General features: G+C 43.5%; 1 protein-coding gene across 2 annotated transcripts in view; it reads left to right on the forward strand.

Annotated features, from left to right (window-relative positions):
- The window catches only part of DSCAM (DS cell adhesion molecule), a 569,269-nt gene that overhangs the window by 491,318 nt on the left and 53,972 nt on the right, over nt 1-23,979 (forward strand). For both annotated transcript variants that reach the window (XM_029579019.1, XM_029579020.1), the window contains 2 exons: nt 8,541-8,717; nt 17,084-17,114. In XM_029579019.1, coding sequence (XP_029434879.1) covers nt 8,541-8,717; nt 17,084-17,114 — 208 coding nt within the window. The remainder of the gene's footprint in view (nt 1-8,540; nt 8,718-17,083; nt 17,115-23,979) is intronic.

The raw sequence follows: 23,979 nt of genomic DNA on the forward strand, positions 1-23,979 counted from the left end.
TTGACCTATATACCCCTGAAAGAGCTCTGAGGTCAGAGAATACTAATTTGTTGGCCATTTCCCCTGTTAAAAAAAATTTAGTGGGGCCCAAAGGAGGGCAAGAGCGTTTTCCTCAGCAGCAGTTTTTGAATGGAATAAGTTGCCAGTTGCACTTTGGCGGGAACAGGATTTAAAGGTCTTCAGAAAGGCTTTGAGGACGTTGTTTGTTGAGGTATTTGGTGAGGCAGCTTGACGCAAATTTTATGATTTTGCACATATATATTTCATGATTTAAATATGTTTGTTTTATATGTTTGTTTATTTTATGCTGTATATAAGGTTTTTATTGTATTCATTGTGGATGTTCAATTGTAATCCACGCTGAATGTATTCTTTGGAAGTAGTGGAATATAAGTATTTTTAAATAAATTGTTTCAGTTATGAAATATTTATTCTTTTTATTGGTATGGTTTTACTGTTATCATGATTTATATTTTTTAATTTTGTTGTTTGTTGTATTCTGCGGCATAGTGACATTTCTGTTTTTTCTTCATTGTTATTTGTAATGGCTTGTTGTGGTACCATGTTACTTTGTTATGGTCACTTTATTCTGCATTTGGTGAGGTTCTGCATGTGGGACTGAGGTGAAGTATTCTGCTAGCTCATGTATAGTTTCTGTGTAGGAATTAATAAGAACATAAGAACATGCCATACTGGGTCAGACCAAGGGTCCATCAAGCCCAGCATCCTGTTTCCAACAGTGGCCAATCCAGGCCATAAGAACCTGGCAAGTACCTAAAAACTAAGTCTATTCCATGTTACCGTTGCTAGTAATAGCAGTGGCTATTTTCTAAGTCAACTTAATTAATAGCAGGTAATGGACTTCTCCAAGAACTTATCCAATCCTTTTTTAAACACAGCTATACTAACTGCACTAACCACATTCTCTGGCAACAAATTCCAGAGTTTAATTGTGCGTTGAGTAAAAAAGAACTTTCTCCAATTAGTTTTAAATGTGCCACATGCTAACTTCATGGAATGCCCCCTAGTCCTTCTATTAGCCGAAAGAGTAAATAACCGATTGACATCTACCCGTTCTAGACCTCTCATGATTTTAAACACCTCTATCACATCCCCCCTCAGCCGTCTCTTCTCCAAGCTGAAAAGTCTTAACCTCTTTAGTCTTTCCTCATAGGGGAGCTGTTCCATTCCCCTTATCATTTTGGTAGCCCTTCTCTGTACCTTCTCCATCGCAATTATATCTTTTTTGAGATGCAGTGACCAGAATTGTACACAGTATTCAAGGTGCAGTCTCACCATGGAGCGATACAGAGGCATTATGACATTTTCCGTTTTATTCACCATTCCCTTTCTAATAATTCCCAACATTCTGTTTGCTTTTTTGACTGCCGCAGCACACTGAACCGATGATTTCAATGTGTTATCCACTATGATGCCTAGATCTCTTTCTTGGGTTGTAGCATCTAATATGGAACCTAACATTGTGTAACTATAGCATGGGTTATTTTTCCCTATGTGCATCACCTTGCACTTATCCACATTAAATTTCATCTGCCATTTTGATGCCCAATTTTCCAGTCTCACAAGGTCTTCCTGCAATTTATCACAATCTGCTTGTGATTTAACTACTCTGAACAATTTTGTATCATCTGCAAATTTGATTATCTCACTCGTATTTCTTTCCATATCATTTATAAATATATTGAAAAGTAAGGGTCCCAATACAGATCCCTGAGGCACTCTACTGCCCACTTCCTTCCACTGAGAAAATTGTCCATTTAATCCTACTCTCTGTTTCCTATCTTTTAGCCAGTTTGCAATCCATGAAAGGACATCGCCACCTATCCCATGACTTTTTACTTTTCCTAGAAGCCTCTCATGAGGAACTTTGTCAAACGCCTTCTGAAAATCCAAGTATACTACATATACCAGTTCACCTTTATCCACATGTTTATTAACTCCTTCAAAAAAGTGAAGCAGATTTGTGAGGCAAGACTTGCCTTGGTTAAAGCCATGCCGACTTTGTTCCATTAAACCATGTCTTTCTATATGTTCTGTGATTTTGATGTTTAGAACACTTTCCACTATTTTTCCTGGCACTGAAGTCAGGCTAACCGGTCTGTAGTTTCCTGGATCACCCCTGGAGCCCTTTGTAAATATTGGGGTTACATTGGCTATCCTCCAGTCTTCAGGTACAATGGATGATTTTAATGATAGGTTACAAATTTTTACTAATAGGTCTGAAATTTCATTTTTTAGTTCCTTCAGAGCTCTGGGGTGTATACCATCCGGCCAGGTGATTTACTACTCTTCAAAGCAGCCAGGCCTGTTCTGTTTTCCTAATGGAGGTATATGGGCAAGGAGGAGGGAGGGAGTCGGAGAAATTATCCTCTGCTCCTTTTAATAATTTTGCTTTTATGTGAGGAGAAACATATCAGTTTCAATCATATTTTCACATAACTCTGGAATATTTTAAACTGAAAATTAATAACAAAATTAATATTCACGAGTTTTGTGAGAGAAATCTGGCAGATCAGAATGCCAACCGACTTATGGCACTCGTGGACCAGAGTTATCTACCCCAGATTTAAATCTTGGCACACCATTTCAAAAAGGTTGCCTTCCCCTAGTCTATATATAAGTATGATGGTCAGCCGAAATCTATATCGGTGGCTTGATATTTACTTAAGCCATAACGTGATCATATTATCTTATATTCAAAGGGAAATCTGCTAAGCCACAAACACCACTTCCTTGTTTGGAGGTGTCTCCCTATATGTTGACCAGATTTGGGTTCACTGCAGACAGATGCACAGCGTAAAGCAGACGTCTTGCTTGGCTGATGCCTTCATTCACAAATCTGCAATAGAAGAGTAAAAGGGATGCGGGAGACGGGGCCCTCTAGGAAGTACAGCGTGCTTGCATGTGTACCAAGTGAATGATTACACTTCAGTACTCAGCCATATGCGTTCAAAATGCAAATGAATCCCAAAATGAGAAAGAAACTGCCAGATAAAGCAACTGATTATTAATACATCCATCTTAAAAGCATAGAATTTGCTTCTTTTCCGCTTGTCCAATTCATCATTCCTTCTCTGATGAGTTGCATATCACATCTCATTTATTCATCTTAATAGGAAGCAGTTGATTGTAGTCAGCTAAATTCAGGATCAATGAGATGAGGCCTCCTTAAAGGGGAACTCAACCCTTTCACAAAGTCACTCCTATTTCAGTGGTAATGTCTTACAGGAGCTCCCATTCTACTACAGAGTCTCCCCGCAGTGCAGATGTTCCTGGACCACTCAGCCTTCTGATGTCACATGTGTAAGTGAATGTGTGCGCACACATTTACCTGCATACTATCGAAAATCGAAAATATGTGTGTAAATGGTTTCTCTGCTCAGACAGTAGCCCCTACTACACTGCTTTGCAGTATATGTAAAACCACATGTGGAATCCCTTCTGCATGCACTTCTACGACACAAAGCCCCGGACACTTTCAAAAGCCAATTTGCACAGATTAAACCTGGTTTTGTGCACATAAATGCTTTTGAAAATTCAGCCCAAATACATCAGTTGTAGAGACCTAAAATGAGCAACAACATCCTAACAGAATTCAGTCGGTTCAATAAAACTAAATATTCCAACCCCTTGCTCTTATTGCAACTTTCAAAGGCTGCCCTTTGAACTTTACTATTCAAAGGTCTATCAATAGAATAAAATAATATCAGTACTTCTGTGACAAGCAAGCATCACTTAAACCACAGCAAACCCAAGATAAGGATACTATCAGCTAAAACACTGGATGGTATAAATACCTGGGTTCTCATCTCTTATCCAGTAGAACTGAACTACCATATATTTTATAACCCTCAGAACGTCCCAAGGTCAGTACAGAAACTCAAACTCCAAGACAAAGTGTTCCAAAGTTTGGAAATCCCATAACTAAATACTCAATTCTTGGTTTTAGTTAATTTAGCTTCTTTTACAAAAGGGACAGAAAGAAAGTCTGCCTGGCTCAAACAAAGGACATGTTGAGGAGCATATTTTATGAAACAGGCTGTACAGTTCCTGCAACATTCTCCTGTAACAGCAAGAGTCTTAACTTTGAACAAGAAACAACTGGTAGCCAGTGCAGATCATACAATACCAAAAAAATACTGCAAACATAACCACAGCTAGTTAGCAACCTTGCTGTTGCATTATGTAGCATCTGAAGTCTGTTTGTTACTTTCTTTGCAAACCCAGATAAAGAATTATCATAATGTGGTTCCAATATTCCTTGATCGAAAAAGATGCGAATCTGACACAGTTGTTTAACAATAATAGTTACTAATCGCTGCTGAAATATGAAAGGGTTGCATCTCGCAAAACCCCTGGACTCTGGACCTTGTCTTGGGCCTACAATGCCAACCCATCAAAGTTCATAGTGGGACTGGGAAACGACATGATTGATTTTCTTATTCACAAAATGTCCGTCATCTTCTTATTTAACCTTAGTACATTTGAACACATCCTACTAGAAACTGCTACTAGACAAAGATTCAGATTTGCAAGCACCTTTTCCCATTGGGGATCCAAAAATACCAAAAGCTAGATAACATCTGCAAAAAGAAAATGAATCCCAAACTAATTAATACTACTACTAATGAGTGCAAATAAATGTTAGATAATAAAGGAAGCAGCTGATAGCACTGTGGGACTTCCCACTTAAGAGGCTGAATAACAAGGGAGGTGAAGTCAGTCATAGAATTTTTTGGGAAGCAGTAAAAACAGTTCTAAGAATCATATTATCTCTTATATTAGAGATATCAAAAAAGAGAGTCTGGGATTGTATAAAAAGCAAAGAGACACCACATTATAAAAATGTCAGAGGAATCTAAAATGATGCTGGGACTAGATAGGCTTAATGATTTCTTACATCATAAATCTATCTCAAATATTCATTTTTATAATTTTAAATTGCTCAGATGGAGGTAACAAAACTGAGAGGCCATTGGCAAATCTGGTTAAATAAAGTACCTAAAAAAAAAAAAGACCAGTAACTCAAATTCGACAAAAAGCAGGTAGCGTGAGTTCATCTACAGCAGCTATAGCTAAAGCTTTTGTAGAATATCATAAAGAATTATACTTAAGGTCTCTCAAATGTTCATGCCAGAAATGATGTCTGCATCTTTGCACAATCCAAAAGTGGATGCATGTTCTTAGAGATGCTTAATTGTCCTGTAATGCAGATAGAAAATAGAAATATCATTGGTGGTCTAAAACATGGAAAGGCTCCAGGCCCAGATGGTATGGGACTTGAATTTTATAAAATATTGTCTGACTTGGTTATGAATCCTCTATTTAATGTTTGAAGAGATACTTGTGAGCATGAAGTTAAGAGGGGAGCAAAATTTGGCTAGGAAGAGAGTCAACATTGACAAGTTCCTATCATCTAATATTATTGCCAAACCAAGTCATTAAAATCTTAGCAGCCGTGTTGGCCCATAGACTTAATTTGGTTGCTTCAGAGCTTATTTATGCTGATCAGTCCGGCTTTATTAAAAAATGAAATGCTTCCACAATGTGTCAAAAGCTATGGCTGTTCTTAAAACAGGCTGTCCCGACCCCACAGAAGCGGCAGGAATCTCTTTGGATCAACGAGAACTGATATGTACTCACAAAAAAGCGAGAACGCTTAGGGAGGGTCGGGCTATCCGCCAGGGAGAGGATACTAAGCACATGGAAATTAAATAAAATTAAATAAAACAATGAAAAACAATAAAGCATTTGAAGAATAAACATGGGAGCTATTCAACGAGACAATCACAAAGTGGTTGTCTTAGACATAGCAACCGCACATCACCACACATCGGGGAGTTCCCTTGATGGTTGGTTGTTAATGTGTTCTTAAAACAAGGCAAACATGATCACCAGATGCTGCTCTGGTTAGCCTCTGAAACTGAGAAGGCGTTTGATAAAATTACATGGGAATAACTGTTTTGGATATTAGATAAATTTGGTTTAAGTGGACAGTTTGTGACCTGGGTGAAATTATTGTGCTCCAACCTAAGAGCAAGTATTTTGGTTAATGGACAGTTGACTAAAATGTTTCTGTTAATCAGCAGGACAAGACAATTGCCTAATATTTCCTCTCTTATTTTAAATTTCCTTAGAACCTTTGACAATGAAGATTAGAAACTCAATGGTAATACAGGGTGATACACTGAAAAAGATCAGATTATTTGCAGATAACATGCCTTTGTTAAAAATGCCAAACAGGCAATCCCAGAAATATGATTTGATTCTTCGGTTCATTCTCTGGTCTCCAGCTTAATTTTGATAAATCAGAAGTAAATGGGAGCCAGGAATTTAAAAATATCTAGGGATATATATATAGCATATAGTATCTATACGGTTTATAGATTGAGCATTTCTGAACAAATTAACTATAACTTGAAATAGATGGATTGACTTGCCTGTTTGTCTGATGGGTAGATAGTCCTGCTTCTAAAGATCTCGTATTCAGGTGGACTCTTTGTGAATAAAAAAAAATATATTATTGTCTTCAAATTTAAAGTAAACACGTTTATTTGGAGCTTGAAAGCTGGAACTTTGCTGGCCAACATGAATCAACAGAAAATACAGTAGAACGTGTTGCGGTAATGAAGCTGTGGTTTTCACCCACTTGTCTTTGGTGTACAGGTGCAATTGGATCGCTGAGTCACTCCTTCCTTGAGTCTTCACTGTTGGCAAGTTCTGGGCAGAGTTTACTCAAGATTTGAACAGATTGATGGGGAGATGAACTAGTTTTATTTAGTTCTGTTGGGAGATTTGTCATTTGTAACCTATGGGCCAGATTTTATAACATGCGCGTGGGTGTAGATTTGTTCGCTCAACCCGACGCGAACAAATCTACGCCCGATTTTATAACATATGCGCGCTGTCACGCGCATGTTATAAAATCCAGGGTCGGCGCACGCAGGGGGATGCACAATTGTGCATCCTGCACGCGCCGAGCCGAGCAGCCTGCCTTCGTTCCCTCGGAGGGAACTTTCCTTCTGCCCCCCGCACCTTCTCCTCCCTTCCCCTATCTAATCCGCCCCCCAGCCCTAACTAACCCCCCACCCTGACCTTTATTGAAGAAGTTACGCCTGCCGGCTCTCCATCCCCCGGCCCGGTGGCTGTTCTGGAGGCCTTGGTCCCGCCCCCGGAATGCCCCCAGGCCGGTGCCCCGCCCACGGCCCCGCCCCCGGAACGCCCATTTTTTTCAAGCCCCGGGACTTACGCGCGCCACCGAGCCTATGCAAGATAGGCTCGGTGCGCGCAGGGGGAGGTTTTCGGGGGTTGCGCATGTATCTTACATGCGCAACCCTTTGAAAGTCTACCCATATATGTGTAAAAGGAAAAATAAATGAATCTGCACTACTTTATAGTTAAGAAAACTGTACTCAAGAATTAGTTAATGACAAAGAATGACCTGGGGATCATTGGCAGACATCATCTTTTGAGATCTTGAATTGGGTTTTGGACCCAAAAAAGGAATATAAGCTCTTATGAGACATGTTCCTACATAAGAGATGTTACATTGCTCAATTGTAAAGCCAAGAAGATGTGGTGTGAAAGATGTTTGCATGGTGGGTTTACAGGAGGAATCAAAGAGTGAAGGTCATAAGTTATCAAAAAGTGATCTTGATATTTTGTTTGTTTAGTAATTGTTTATTACTGCTAATATGTTATTTGAATGGTGTACAATTCCATTGTCCTCTGCTAATAAAAATATATTAAAAAACAGACCTAAATTGGTCTGTCCAGGGCCAAGGGAGGCAAGAAAAATTAGAACATTCCCAGTCCATGGGCTTCCAAGGCAGCTTCAGCTGGCCAGAAGCATCTCTGACTTGGTTTTGCTGGGCATTATGACAAAAAACTCAAAATGTAATATATGGCCTGCTTCATGTGATGGCTCTTGAACTGTCAGAGACCTTAATCCAACAGATAAGTCGAAAAGTCTGCCCTTACCCTATGCCAGACTAAGGAGGTAATTTTCAAAGACGTTATGCGTGTAAACAGAACATACTATCATAGCAGTTTTCAAAAGCCAGTTACATGCTTAAAGTTCACTTACACGTGTATAACCTATGGACAAGTCAATGTTATATATTGTAGCAATTTTCAAAAGCCCACTTATTCGGTTAATGTGCATTTACACATGTAAAACCCAGTTTTAAGCATGTAAATGCTTTTGAAAAGTTACTCCCTGTGTTTACTTGAAATTTAGTCACCCAGCACAAACAACTAGGATAGGTAACTGATAATATCCTGAAGCTCTAACAAAGCAGGGCTTGTTGAATGTGGGACAGTAGTTGCTATACCTGACAGTCAATGTGTAAAAATCATGTTTGCCCCGTGGATAAAATTGACGACAAGTTCTGCAGATGATGGAAGCCTCTTTTGACCTTGCGTGCCCTTGGAAACATAGGTGTCCAGATGTCATAATTATGGAAAGCACAACTTTGATTTTCATGGCTAGGAATCTAAAGACGTGATGCTATTTCCAGGTACGATCCCTCCACTCATTAAGTCGGTGGTCCAGAATGAGAAAGGGCTGGCCACCAACGAGGGGCTGAAGATGCTGGTGACCATTTCCTGTATCTTGGTGGGGGTCCTGCTGCTGTTTGTGCTTTTGCTCATCGTACGGAGGCGACGGCGGGAGCAGAGGTTGAAGCGACTCCGAGGTAAGAAACACCAGTCACTTGATGCTTATTCCCATGTGCATGAGAATTAATCAAATCACTTCACATCTCTCACATTTCTTTGAGATGTATTTAAGGAAAAACATTCAAGACTGTCACATGGCATCGCATAGGCATTTGTTGATTGTGTTTCGCTGATTAGTCCAGATCTCTAGGGGTCTAACTCTTGATGTGGTACTGTGGTTTATAAGCTTGCTTATATGGCCTCCTGGAATCTTGGATGTTATTGAATTCTGAGAAAATCTTTCATCATCTGAAAAAATCAGTCCTAGCAATGCTGCAAAAAAGCAATAAAACCCTACTGCCAATGGAGGTTTTAAACCTTGCATTTGAGCCAGAAAATTAGGTTTTGCACACTTCTTTCATAGGAAACAGCCTGCAGCTGCAGCTCCGCTGGGATAAAAGCAATCCTAGCAGCCTGGCCTGTTTGTTTTAATAAACAGAAAGTAAAGACGCATGCTTATGAATTGTAAAAAGGTATTCAGAACTTTGTGTACCACAAAGGTCATGGTACAGAGTGATCCAAAAATGCTACTCCTTCCTGAGAGGAGGAAAAGAAGAGAAGAAGCCAAAAAAACTGGCTACAGGAAAAGCCCTTTATTTTCGATACCCCAACATGCTTTGATACCACAGTGCCTGTTTCAAAAGGAGTTGCAGCTTTCTTAGCTGCACGCCACCTGCTTTACACTGTTCATTTATTTTGAGGGTATTGAAAGACTTTTGGCGCAGTACGAAGACAACCCAAAGGGGATCCAGGGGATCCATTAAAGACTCTGGGCTCGGGCGCTCTCCCCTGCCGAAAACTTTGGTAATTAAACTCAGTAGTCATAATCAGCCCTCATTCCAGGCCTCTGGAATAGTTTAGTAGATAGGCTTAGATCTGTGACCTGCCTCCAAGTGTTTAAGAAATTACTAAAATCCTTACTTTTTGAGCAAGCCTATGTTGATATGTTTTATTTTGCTCTCTGCCTAGCCACCCCAGAGACTGTGGATGTCTGTCTTTCTTTTTATGGTGCTGCTTGGTTCTGACCTGTTGTCCAGATGTTGTCATGAGATGGGATTGTTTGGATGTTAGTTTTATTGTGAGTTATCACCCTATGGCTAGTGATGCTTATTTTATGTTGTTTTATTATGTTTATTTACCTATGTTTTAATGTGTATGTTTTGTTGTGAGCCACCCCAGATAGGGGCGGCATATAATTAAACTTTAACCATAACCATTCCCCCCTCCTCCACAGAGAATTATCCTGTAAAAATACAGAACACTTGTGTAACTGTCATCCTGTTGGCCTTATAGGGGGCACTTTAAAAAAATCAGCACTTTATAACCATGGGCCTTCAAACAAATTTTAAAAGGAAATTCCCTGCAGGGTTTCCCTTTGAAAATTCAGGGTCGGCCAGAGCCATAGGTACTTCCGTACTTGTGGACTTTGTGCCTGTTTTATTGAAATATCCCATGTTGTCTGCCAGCTATGCCCTCCCGCTCCCGCTCCCTATCCCCACCCCACCACAGGTCCAACCTTTTGTGAATCTAGTAGGCACCCGCACAGTCACCCGGGTACAATCATTGATTGCAAATTACCCTTCTCCACTCCACAAAGACCGTACAGGGTAACCTGGTTTTAATTCTATTTTTGACCTAGCAGTTTCCCCCTGTTCCTTTGGGCCTCCCACTCAGTTGGAACCTGCTTGTTTTGGACAATGGTACCATAAGCCTCCATTTCCTAGCGTGTAGACAGATGGACTCAAGACCAGTGGGTTTATGCTCCCCTGCCAGCAGATGGAGACGGAGCAAGCTGACATCACAGTATACATAACCCTGCAGTGACTCCAGCCTGGCAGATTCTCCGTCTCCAGCAGATGGTGAATGTGCATCTCTCTACGGGGATTGTTTTCAGCTTTTTGAAAGGAGAAATTTGAAATTCTAAATTCAGGAAAAGAAAGCTCCGCTCTCCTGCGGTGATAACTAAAGGTTCCTCCCCCAGTTGAGAATTCCTGAGGCAATTTCCGTGGTCCCTCAGAGGAGTGCCTTGGTCCGGTAGCTGGATTTCCCGGTGTGGACTTAGCTGCTAGTTCAGCTGAAAAACAGCGGGTGCAGAAGGCCATGTGTGGCGGTGACGGCAGATGCCCTCTGCCCCTACAGCCAGAGACAGTCTCTATACTCAGCAGTAAGCGCTGAGCTCAGGAAAGGTTTAAATAAAAATAATAATGTTTTACCTGAATCAGAGACAGTTAGAGGGGTTTCTTGACTTCCTCTGGTCTTCGTTCTCGTCGCGCTATGCCGGCATTCATTCCAACTCCCATTGGGGTTGGGGAACTGGGCAGCTTGGCGGGTTGTGCGGCCTCCGATGGGCAAGGCCCTGCACTTAGGCATTTTTCTTGCACACCGCGTGATAGGCCAGGATATCTATTTTCACACATTCTTATGTGTATTCTGCTGCCCTCTCTAGGCTGTTGATGTGATCTGCACAGCATTGTTCGCTCTGTTTTTGAGCACGCTTTTTATGCGCACAAACATTTTTATGTACTTAACTGAAACAGCCTGGGAGACTATTTCCCTTGGATCCAGTCAAAACCCCAAACTCTGTTTTGATCGAGTGGAAGGATAGGGTTTTAAGCTTTATTTATTTGGAGCTAGCTCATGCTTTTTCACTGGTAGCTCAAGGAAAGTTACATTTAGGTACAGTTGGTATTCTCCCTGTCCCCAAAGGGCTTACAAGCTAAAGGCCTCATTTACTAAGCATTTTTCCCATAGACCCAGAATGGAAAAAAAGTCTTGAAGGCCTTGAAGGATGTACAAGATAGAAGGATTGAGGCTGTTCTTAAGCAAGCTTTTGAGGCAGTGATGATGAATGTTGCACCCTAGTGGCAAGATCTTATCTGCTTCTCTCTCAGGAGGTTGATGAGTCTGGAGGGAATTCCAGAGCGGTTATGTAGTCTGCTGCCGCCTATTTAGCAGATGCAGGCTGTGATTTGATCCTGAAGTCAGCCAGAGGAGTGGCTTCAGTGATAGCAGCCAGGCGTCAACTCTGGTTGTGAAATTGGTCACCTGACATAGCTTCTAAAGCCAGTCTTACCAAGATGCCCTTTAAAGGCTCACTCTTGTTTGTGAGCAAGTTGGAGAAACCTCCAATAAGTGGGTCAAGTCTCCAGTTTCTCGGTTGCTGGAGGATAAGAAACAGTTACAGCGCTCCTTTGGTATGAGGTGTCGTTTCTGGGGTTCCAAGTGTTTTATCCCTACAGAGGGAAGACCTTTCAGCGGACTTGGCTTTTCGGTAAGTCTCAATCCTTTCTTCCCTGGCAGCCCAAGAGAGAAGTGGGCTCGGGTGGTAGATCCTCCTGAGCTTCCCATTGAAGGTTTGCCGACCCAGCTTCCAGAGCAGGAAATAGGAGGACATCTTTCTCTCTTTTATCGGAGGTGGTTCGAGTTCACTTCTGACCAGAGGTGATACACGAAGGGTATGCATTGGAATTTCACAGTATTCCTCGGGATATGTTCATGATATCCCCTTGCCATTCCCTACAGAATAAGCAGGCAGTGGAGTTCATGCTTTAAAGGCTTCTCAGACTGAGGGCTGAGGTTCCGGGGCCCACATCTCAAGAAAGTATGGGGTGAGATTCCATTTATTTTCATGTGCCCAAGAAGAAGGGCTCCTTTTGTCCCATCTTGGATCTCAAGAGGGTCAACCGTCACTTGAAGGTGACTAATTTTCGAATGGAAACCTTATGCTCTGTAATAATGGTTGTGCAGTGGGGGGAATTTCTGACCTCCTTGGTTATGTCAGAGGCTTTACGTCATATTCCTATCTGATTGGAACACCAACACTTTCTACGCTTTGCGGTGTTGGGGCACTATTATCAGTTTTGGGCGCTGCCTTTTGATCTCACCACTGCTTCCAGAACATTTTCCAAGATTATGGTAGTGGTAGTAGCGACCTTGCAAAAAGAAGGAATCCTGGTGCCACCCGTATTTGGACAACTGGTTGATTCGAGCCAAGTCTCAGGAAGACAACTGCCTGCTGACACACAAGGTGATCTCCTTTTATTTTATTTATTTATTTAACACTTTTCTATACCGACCTTCATGGTAATAACCATATCAGATCGGTTTACATCGAACAGGGTAAACTGAAACAAAAACAAACATATGAATGGAGGAGCAATAAGGAGCTCGGTTGGGTGATGAACCTGACCAAGAGTAACCTTCAACCATCTCAGTCGTTGGAGTATCTGGGGGTCCAGTTTGACATGGGACAGGACAGAGTTTTCCTACTGGAAGTTCGGATCCAGAGATTGAATTCTGAAGTGCGTCAGTTGATGAACACCATACGCCCGATGGTGTGGTCCTACCTACAGGTACTCAGTTTGATGGCAGTTACCCTGGAAGTGGTGCCATGGGCAAGGGCACATATGCATCCTCTTCAGCACTCTATGCTATTTCCCTGGAACCCGCAGTCTCAGTATTATGCGGGTCGGCTCCACTTGCTGATGGAAATCTGCTCCTACCTCTAGTGGTGGCTGCAGGAGGATCATCTGAGAAAGGGAGCTCCCTTGTCCACTCTGAACTGGTTGGTACTCATGACAGATATGGGTCTCTATGGTTGGGGGGGGGGGGGGCTCATTGTCTGGAGTTAATGGCCCAGGGGCGCTGGAATGCCGAAGAGTCCTGCTGGAGCATCAGTCACCTGGAGGCCTGGAAGTATGGCTGGCATGCTTGCAGTTCAGCCACAGGCTGCGGAATCAAGTGGTTTGCGTGATGTTGGATAACACAATGACAGTGGCCTGTATCAATCATCAGAGAGGAACCAAGAACCAGCAAATGTCGCAGGAAATAGACCAGCTGATGGAATGGGTGGGAGGTCATCTGCAGATGATCTCGGCCTCTCACATTGCAGGAAAAGACAACCTAAGAGTGGACTCTCTCAGCAGGGAGAGTCTGGACCCAGGAGAGTGGGTGTTGTCAGCCGAGGCATTTCAGCTGATTGTGGATCGCTGGGCCTTCCATTCCTAGACTTGCTGGTGACTTCTCGAAACGTGAAGGTTCCTCACTTCTACAGTCGCAGGAGAGATCCATGGTCCCTGGGAATAGACACACTCATTCAGGTCTGGCCAGAAGAGAGATTGCTTTATGCCTTTCCTCCGTGGCCCTTGCTGGGCAGGATAATTTGCAAGATCGAAGGCCACAGGGACTAGTACTCCTGGTGGCGCCAGACTGGCCCAGGTGTCCATGGTATGCTGATTTGTGATGATTCCTGATGGAGTCCCCCCTTTGTCTTCTGCTGCACATAAATCTCCTTCAGCAGAGTCCGGTTGTTCACGAGGATCAAACTTTATCCTGTCTTACGTTTGGCCCTTGAGAGGGCTCACTTGTTAAAGCATGGTTATTTCTCTGTGGTGATTGCCACTTTATTTCTCGCTCACAAGTCCTCCACTTCCTTGGCTTATGTGCCGGTTTAGAGAGTTTTACGGCCTGGTGTGAGGAGTAGGGTGTTCTTCCTCATTCAGTTAAGAGCCCTCTCATTCTGGATTTTTTGCAGGCTGGATTGAATAAAGGCTTGGCCTTTAATTCCTGGAAGATGCAATTTGCGGCTCTTGCCTGTTTTAGAGGCCTGGTGAATGGTGTTTCCTTGTCTCATCCTGATGTGGCCTATTTTTTGAAGGGAGTGAAGCACCTTAGGCCTCCCTTGAGGTTACCGGTTCCATTGTGGAATCTTAATTTGGTGCTGGACTTTTTGGTGGGTCCTATGTTCCAACCACTGCATAGCCTTTCCTTACGGTTGTTGACTTTAAAGACTGGTTGGCTGTACGTTCTGCGCATCAGATTTCTGAGCTGCAGGCATTGTCTTGCCGGGAGCCATTCCTTCTGGGGGCATTACAGCTGCATGCTGTTCCATCCTTCATGCCCAAGGTAGTCCCAGACTTACATTTGAATCAGTCCATCTCCTTGCCATCCCTGGATAAGGTCAGGGATGCAGAGAAATTTCGCCTTTTGCACTCCTTGGATGTCAAGCATCTTGTTATGAGGTTTCTGGAGGTCTCTAAATCTTTTCAAAAGATGGATTTCCTGTTTGTTCTCCATGGTGGAATTAAGCAGGGCACTCCGGCTTCGCAGGTTACCATAGCTCATTGGGTCACGACTGCCTATGTGGATGCAGGAAAGCCATTGCCTACTCAGGTTAGGGCTCATTCCACACTCTGGGAGTGTCATGAGGTAAGGTTTGTCTGTTGTCTCCCTTCAATATCTGCCAAGTTGCAACGTGGTCCTCCTTACACACGTTTTGCAGATCTTATTGTCTGGATGTGCAGGCCCGGGAGGATGCAGCCTTTGTATGTGCAGTGTTGACTGGACCATGGGCAGCCTCCCACCCTGTTGGGGAGTAGCCTTGGGTCATCCCACTAGTCCTGAGTCCATCTGTCTACACACTAGGAAATGGAGAACTTACTTACCTGATAATTTCGTTTTCCTTAGTGTAGACAGATGGACTCAGCTTCCCGCCCTCAGCTGCCACATGATTGTGTCAATAGTCATCCTGTGGGTTCTGTGTCCCAAGGGATTACTGGTAAGTGTTCATTCAGTCCCTAACTTGGGATACTTAGAATCTTATGCGAGTTCAGTGTTTATGCTTGGTTGAGTACAGTTCTGGTTACCTGTTTTTAATCATGTTTTCAATCACGTTTTTTGCTAGTCTGTCCACAATTGCTTTTGAAGAGAATCCTGGCAGGCTGGGTTCACTGCAGGATTATGTATACTGTGATGTCAGCTTGCTCTGTCTCCATCTGCTGGCATTGGAGCATAAACTCACTGGTCCTGTCCATCTGTCTACACTAAGGAAAATGAAATTATCAGGTAAGTAATTTCTCCTTTTCCTATCACTCTGGGTTTATATCCCTTACAGTCATAGGCCTGTCAAGGCAACAGTGGACTTTGATCAAGAGCTAAACACTGCAGCTCCCTCCGAACCCAGTACTCATGCACGCTATTTCCAGCCAGGAGATGACACTATTGAGTGATTGATAAGACGCCCCTGCACTCCAGGGCCTGTAAACTCTGCCTCCACGACATCCCCAGTTGTGTGGGAGAGCAAAAGCTGGGCCTGAGAGTTGAACCCAGTTCTTCCTCATGACCGTGTTCAACTTGGCTACTGAACCACCAGACTGGTCCTCAGGATAACTTACTGATGAGAGCCAGTTGGGAAAGGAGCACAGGAAAAATTTAAAAGCTAAATAAAAACATATTTGAATGATAAAGGAGTTCTGTAGGTGAAAAAGGCAAGATGTAATTAAATAAGAACAGAATCCCGTGATTTTAAGAGAACTATTGTGGAAGGAAGATGTTTGAATGTTGCTGACCTAGTGATTCTCTGCTCTAAAACATTAACTCTATTTGCATCACTTGTGATGAGCTTCAATTATGCAATGAGGCAGAGAGCCCTTCGAGTCATGTAATCCACTTCAGGAAGGGTGTGCTGCAAATGGAAAAAGTTCAAACTCTGCTTTTCCAGCTCAGCTCCCCCAATGTATAAGTTACTTAAGTTGCTAAATGAGCCGGCAGCCTCTCCCTCTGCAGCTTTCTAATAATCTCCCATTCAGACACTAACGCTTACTCTGTGCACGAGCGACAGATCGCTTACTGCCGTGCTCAGGCAGTTGAAGGCTTAGAAAAATGTTCCAAGGGGGCAGCCCTGGGAGGGGGAAAAGCCTCTCAGTTGCACCCGGAGCAGGTAAAGCATGGGCGGCAGCAGCAGGGAAGCCCTTAACCCCCACGCCACTTCGCCAAGGCATCTCAGCTCTGGGGCCGGAAAGGGCTAAGGGCAGTCCAGGGGGACAGGCGCTGGCACAGCTGTCCCAGCTGTCGCTCCCTCGTTTCTCTGATTGAAAAAAGCTACATTTACAGAGGGGGTTGCCCACCCCCCGGAAATGGACTCTCTGAAAGATGTTATCCGCGTGCCGCGGAGGCAATCCCGCAGGCTGGGTTAGGTCGGGGGGGGGGGGGGGGGGACAGCAGCAACGCACATAGATTTGCTTTGATTATCTGTGCAAACCCTGCTGGTAATTAAGAATATACATATATCCCCACGAAGCTGCGCCAGTGTGGGCAGTTTGATGATTGCCCCGTTAATTTCTTCGATTGTTCTTTAAAAGGTGGCTCTTGACACTAGAGGGCTCACTTTTCCTTAGAAAACTAAAAAGGGCCCAAGCAGCACTTTGTACCGTGAATCTCCCTTTTAAGGAACTATATGGATTGCTTGCTTCTGTCAGGGTGCTCTTTATACTTTATTACAGCTATAAAATGGAGTTTTAAGAGAGGCTACTAAAGAAAAAGTTCTCTTTTTCTCTGTTTCTTTCAGATGCAAAGAGTTTGGCGGAAATGCTTATGAGGTACGATACGTTATTATTATATCTGAACATTGAGGTGGGTCCAGTACATGCGCCCCATGAGCTTTTAATCCTAATAAAATCTGTAAAACTGCACAGCTCATGCACTGGGGAAGCAGTGTATAAATGATTTTAAATAAAGTACTGATGTGATTTTGCTTTAAAAACAAACATGTAGGGAAATATGGGATCCACCAAATCCAGACTTCTGATTTAATGTTTCTGGTAGTCTTCTGCATGATAGGACACGTGACAGCATAAATTAGAAGTTTGCATTTGGTGGATCTCATATTTCCCTATGAATTGTGTATTGCAGCAGCAGCTGAACGTCAACAGGGGCCATCTGCACCTTTCCCCTGCTCCCATCCCCCAGAAAAAGGAGAGGGGTTCCAGCAGTCCTGAAGATCACAGGGGAGATAGGCAACCTTTCAACTGGGAAGGCTGAGTTCCTTCTGCCGTGATAGGTCTTAAACAACTTTACTGAAGCTAAATTTAGGCTTCGATTTTAGTTTCCCTTAGTATATCATTTCTAGACCCTCAGCTTTCCCTCCTCACTGCACTGAAGGAGCTCCTCATCTTCTGTGAATCCTCTCCTGACTCCTCCAACCTGCCACTCACTGTCCAGCTATCACAGCCTATTCTGCTAGGCACAAGAGAAAGTACCGTGTCCAGGCAGGGACGTACTTTAGAGAGGCCAGACAGTCCGTTCCCACAGTCTCGAGATAATAGTAATCCATGAGGGCAATAACATGGTACCTTGTTACGGATGCATACTTCATAAGAAGTGACATACTCTTACATCTTTTTTTCCATAATGGCTACCAGAATTCATGAGCAACTAGTTCCACAGGCTCCCTACAGTGTCCATTTCTCCCTTTTCTAGTTCCAGTTCATGCTTGTGTGAACTCATCTTGCTGCAGGTCTCCACGTATTACCTCCACCAGATCAGGATTCTTGCTTCCAAGGGCAAAATTCTCCAGTCAGAGGATCATGATGGGAGCTTCCAGTTCTGCAGATTCTTCTCCTCCTCTTCAGGAGAAAGCATATAACTATTCTTAGAATCTGGTCGAATGGAGAGAAGAAAGGAGACCTTTGGTCTTGCCTGGAAATCATATTGCATATGATCTTAAGGAATTCTACATTTTTCTGGTCCATGAAAACCTGGATTTGATGATGGACCCCTTTCCAGAAGATGACACCATTTCTCAAAGATAGTTTTTATGGCCAGAAATTCTTGTTATAGCCATGTTAGTTTTTCTCCACAGCTGTAAGCTTACAAAAATAGAAGGCACATGAATGGATATCTTTGATCCCCTTCTTTGAGATAGTATAGCTCCAAAAGCTATTCTAGATGCGTCAGCCTCTGCTATAAAAGACTGCTGTGGGTCCAGGTGGTCTAGCATCAAGGCTTTTGTAAAGGCCTTTAAATGCTTGAATGCCAATTGCTGCTCCTGGGATCACTTGAAAGGCATCCCCTTCTTAAGAACCTCTGTTAGTGGAGCTGCCAATTTGGAAAATCCCAGGATAAAACGACAGAAAACATTTGTGAACCCAAGGAAGCATTGTATTTCCTTAACATTTTTCAGTACGGGACAGGCCATAGGGCCACTGCACTGACCTTTCTGGGATCCATTTGAATTCCTTCAGGAGAAATTGTGTGTCTTAGGAATTCCATTGATCACTTGTCAAATTCACATTTCTTGAGCTTGGCATACAATTTGTTTGTGGTGAAGGTCCAAGATCTGACAGTCTCATTGATCATGCTTCACTGGTTTCTTTGGAAAATATCAAGATGTCATCCAGGTATAGGAATAGACTCTGATTTAACATATCATGAAATGTTTGATTCACCAGGTTTTGAAAGGCAGCAGAAACAGTTCTTAATCCAATTGACATTGGCAGGTATTCAAAATGGCCATGGTATGTTCAAAATGTTATTTTCCACTCATCTCCTTCTCTGATCTGGACAAGATTATATGCTCCATTCAAATCAAGCTTAGTGAATAAGCTTGGGTCACCTGGAGATATATAAATAGGTCATTAAGAAGAGACAGGGATAGTGGATACTGTCAGCTCCCTTTTTATCAAAACCATCTGGGTATGCTGCATACTTTTCCGGCAGTTGTCTCATGCTGAGTGCCAGATGACACAAATTGCCCAGATTCTCATCTTCGAGCTGTATGTTCTAGGCCTCTTCATTAGTCACGTAGCTGGCAATGTGTTGATGGGAACATCATCTGCTGGATCTTCCAGTTGATGTGCTGCTCATGTTCTTCTAGCCTCGGAAGACCTAGAATGATCAGGAAATGTGGTGCTCTGAAGAGGTCAAACGTTTCCTGATGGCTATGAATCGTAGTTTAAATGAGAAGTTCACTCTCTGTGGTTACAGGCCCTGACAATAAGAGTGATGATGAATTCCTTTTGTTGTATGGGTACCTGGTGCTCCTGAGCAAATGTGAGATCCAGAAAATAAACAGATTTATTTCTTCATAGTAATTTATAGTCTACTCAGTTCTGTTCTGGGTGGATTGCATTATAAAACAAAACAAATAAACAGGAAAAACTAAAACAAACTATCAGTGCTCCAGAGTCAATTGTGGCTAGAGCGTGAATTCTGTTATCTTTCTAGGAGAGTCGTAATGGAATAGTAATATGAGAAAGACATGTTCCCAGGCCACAATTAATATATGGTGGAATAATTACCTCCCCACCTGTACTGGGGCCAAGAGTCTGTGGTCCTTGCTGGGAATGACCCTGATTCTGGGGTCTACTTTAGCAAGTATTTAAAAAATATCCTGAGAGTCTATAACAGACGCACCCACTTGACAGCACCGTTCTTTTTCTTTCTTAGAGAGGCAGCATTTTATGCCTTCACCAGCATGAGCTCCTCATAGATTAGTGGGCTATTGGTGCAGCTTAACTGTCCCCTCATAGTTTGTACTTCCCTTTCTTTCTCTTGATTCCATTCTTCCATATGTTTCTGGATTCTTGCATATAAAGTAAGCAAGGTTTCTAGGTTGGATGGGGATTCTAGCTGGGCCAGTTCATCTTTGATGTAGGCTGCAGGATCCCCACCGTAAGTGAGCACGCAGGGCAGGTTCATTCCAGTTCAGGTCATTAGCTAACTGGTTAAATCCCACAGTGTATTCATTCACACTCCGCCAGCTTTGGCAGAACCCCAAGAACTTACTTTCTTCCAACTGAAATTGATCTGGATTATCAAAAGCCATAAACAGGTCTGTTCGGTTCAGGATTGGATCATCTCCTTCCAGAAATGGCATTATGCACTCCAGGACCTTCTTTGTGAGCAGGCTAATCATAAACCCACAACTTGAGCAGCTCCAACTGATACAAGTGTGGGTATAAACAAAACCAGAGTTTGCATTGATGCACAAATCCCCACATTAATGCAAACTCCTATTATTGCCAAACTTTTCAGGAAGCAGCGATCGTGGCTCCAGAGGTGGCAGGTCTAGTTGGGAATGCTCCCCTTAACTGCCAGTAAGGCCCTGGAGGAAGTCCACCCTCGACTGAAAGGCATGAAGCTGAGTTTGTATCACTTGCATTGCCTCCATAACGTGTTTTAAGTATTTCAGGTCTGCAGGAGACTGCTCCATTCTAGCCAGGCCTCACTTTTGAGCTGGTTCAAGCTGTTGTGGACCTCGCCACTAGGGACAAGAGAAGGTACCATGTCCGGGCAGAGAGGCCAGGCTGTCTGGAGCTGATGTCTTCTGCCTGGAGCAGCTGCCATTCCCTTGGGCCCTTGGTGCAGCCAGCCACCAGTACTTACCAGGTGAAGTGGAAACCAGAAATGGAGCAGGACCCAGAAGTGTACCTGAACAGAGTGGAAGCCAAGGAAGGGCCAGGAATGAAGCAGGCATCAGGTCCAGCAAGCAACAGGAAACATTTGTGAAAAAGGCCAGACAACAGGATAATATGGAACAAAACTCTGAGGACTGTTAGTGCAACAAAGGTGTGTCGGGCTGGAGCTGCTTATGTACCACTCTCTATTTAGGGCACACCTAATGCTGGCCCAATAGGGAGCCTCTAGGGACAGGTCTCACTAATGCTATTTTAGCAGCATGCTTTCTGCTGGATTCTTGCTGAGCCAGTGTCCCTGTGGCTGCATTGCAAGATCCCCTGGTCTTGAACATCTGGGACCGCAAGTTTGATCCCCACAGCCCACCAGTAACAGATATTTATTAAGGCTCAACCAATAGCCAGTTCTGTCTGATGTGAGCAAGACTTTCGGAGATATCAAATCTTCTCCATTTCCTGATAGAAGGGAGTCCATTGTATCTCACCCTCGCTCTGTCTATTTCTCTCTGTTCCTAGGTTTGTGGATCGTGAGGCTGATTTTCAGAGTTTAGGCTTTTGGAGTTAGAATTCTAAATTGTCCCTTTTGAAAATTTACTAGGCCTGAGTTTCTAAATTTAAGATCCTAGTTTCACTAGGCTCAGGGCCAGTGCTTCCATGAGGCAAAGTAGGTAGTCACTTAGAGTGCCAGAATTTGGGTGGGGGGGAGCAGCAGAATACAGCCAGTGTGAGGCCCAGGGGGATGCTGTGCCAGGGCCAATACTGACAAAGAAAGGCGTGCTGTGCTGGAGTCACTGCTGCCGGTAGGAGGGAACTGGGCTGAAGCTTCCACCAATAAATAAACTGGAAGAAGGGGTACATGACCAAAGGTTCACCTAGGGTGCTGAATACCAGTCCAGACTAGGCTTATAAATTTAGGAGCCTAAAAATTCAGTTGTTGAAGGGGCAGAGTTAGAATGAGGGAAAAGATTAGGAGATTAACACTGATTTTCAGCACTAGGCACCTAATTTAGGATTCTAAATCTAGGCAGATGAATTGCAGGCCTAAATTTAGGACCCTAGATTTTAGATTCTAAATATAGATGAATTTTCAGATGCAAACTTATGATCCTAAGTTCAGCTGAAATTAGGCACCTACAGGTCCCTAAATTTAGAGGTTCAGCTTTTTTAGACCTTTGGTCTTAGTTAGGCACTACTCCCAAAACTATAGGATCCCACAGAATAAACTCTCTCCCTGTCTCTGTCTGCTCCTAGATTCGGGAATAGCATGACATCCCCTACTCAAGGCTATGCATTCCCAATGAAATGGTCTCGCTCTCTTCCTCTCTTTCCCTCTTCCCAGGTTTGAGGAGAGCAACCACTCCCCTACACTTCATGAGGCTATGGGTTCCCAGGGAAATGGTCTCTCTTCTTTTTTTCTTTCTTTCTTCCCAGGTTTGAGGAGAGCAACGGTCCTCAGATTAGGCCATCTCTTTCTCTCTGTCCCTTAATTTGGGACCAGTTAAGTCCTCTTTGCTATGCCTGAGGTAGTCCTCATAAATAAGCTGTCTCTTGTTCTTTCTCCCTTGCTCTGTCCAGGTTTGCCTGAGGATACGCAATCTCAACTTTTTACCTCCTCTTTGTCTATCCCTCTAAGGAGTGCCCTGCAGGCCTGTAAGATCCATAACAATGAATGCACAAACATAAACATTTGGATGGCAAATCCTCCCTGTATCTGCTGTTTACATACAAGATGGACCAGCCCTAGTATTTGCATAATGGAAAACATCAAACAGGCAGGCAACTCAGCAGCCTTGTTAAAAGAATGTTTAAAAAAAATTTGAATCTATGTGATGTGGTTTAATGTTCTGGCCCACAGTGAGAATGTCGTCCGTGGTCTTTCATGTGGACCAAACTTTCAGATCAGGATAGGAGTGGTAGGCAGGCACCTCTTCGATCTTCTGTTTGGAAGCTGTAGGGGCCAGCTGCCTAGTAATGGAATCCACAGACAGCTGAGTACTGCAGGTTCCTGGACTTCCAGTGTCGCCAGCACTCTGGGTGCTTAATGGAAAAGGTAAGGGCAGGACCAGGTTTCTTATCAAGAAACCTTCAAGACTTGCGGTTCTCCTATGCAGGTTAATAATGCGGGGTCCTTATGCTCGTTCTGGAATGATCCTCGTGCATCTTACTCTGACAGGAGGATTTCTCAGCATTCAGATCCACGTCCTCTGGGTCCTTTTTTTTTTTTTTTTTGCCTCTCCCTAAAAGCTTGGTTCTTTCCACCAGCCTTGCTGACTCCTCTCTGGGCACAAAGTCAAGCCTGCTAAAACTCCTACAGTCGTCCTTCACAGAGGGCTGAAATGAGGACAGAAATACAAGCTTCCCTAGAGCATGAAAGGGGGGACCGCATGATAGCACAGCGGCCCTTCAGCTCAGGGGATGACCGTGAGAATTCTCCAGTGAGTCTCTGACTGGGGCACGCGGCTCAGCCTATGGCAGGACCTACGGCGAAAAGAAAATTGTTTGTGCAGCCAATATTATTGAATTCAGCATCTCCATGTTGCAAGGTGTCCTCCTGAGAAATGCGCTCAGAAATTGCAGTTCCAGCACCAATTTGAGGCCTCTGAATAAGTCAATTGAGCAAATATATTTTCTTTATTCCTGGTGAAAAAAGCTGGAATGGCTTCAACCTGTAAAGGCAGACAAAACTGGTAGCTGAGGCTTTTTCTGTCTCACTCAAAAGGGAGGAAATTGCTTTTCCACATGGCATTATGACAAGTCTCTAGTCTTAATATATCAGGAGAGCAATTTTCAGTGTCTGTTACTTGGGTGGACAGCAATTTACTCGGGGGAACGGGGCCTTTCTGAAACTCCGTCCTGCCAAAAGCACAGGGATGCAGGCTTTCACTTCAAAGCAGATTATATTCAGGTACCACAGATATTTCCCTATCCCCACAGGGCTTGCGATCTAATTTTGTACCTGAGGCAACAGAGGGTAAAGTGACTTGCCCGAGGTCACAGGGAGCGACAGTGGGATTTGAACCCTGGTTTCCCTGGGTCGTAGCCTGCTGTG

The sequence above is a fragment of the Rhinatrema bivittatum genome, chromosome 15, assembly GCF_901001135.1.
Source record: "Rhinatrema bivittatum chromosome 15, aRhiBiv1.1, whole genome shotgun sequence".
Taxonomy (NCBI): domain Eukaryota; kingdom Metazoa; phylum Chordata; class Amphibia; order Gymnophiona; family Rhinatrematidae; genus Rhinatrema; species Rhinatrema bivittatum.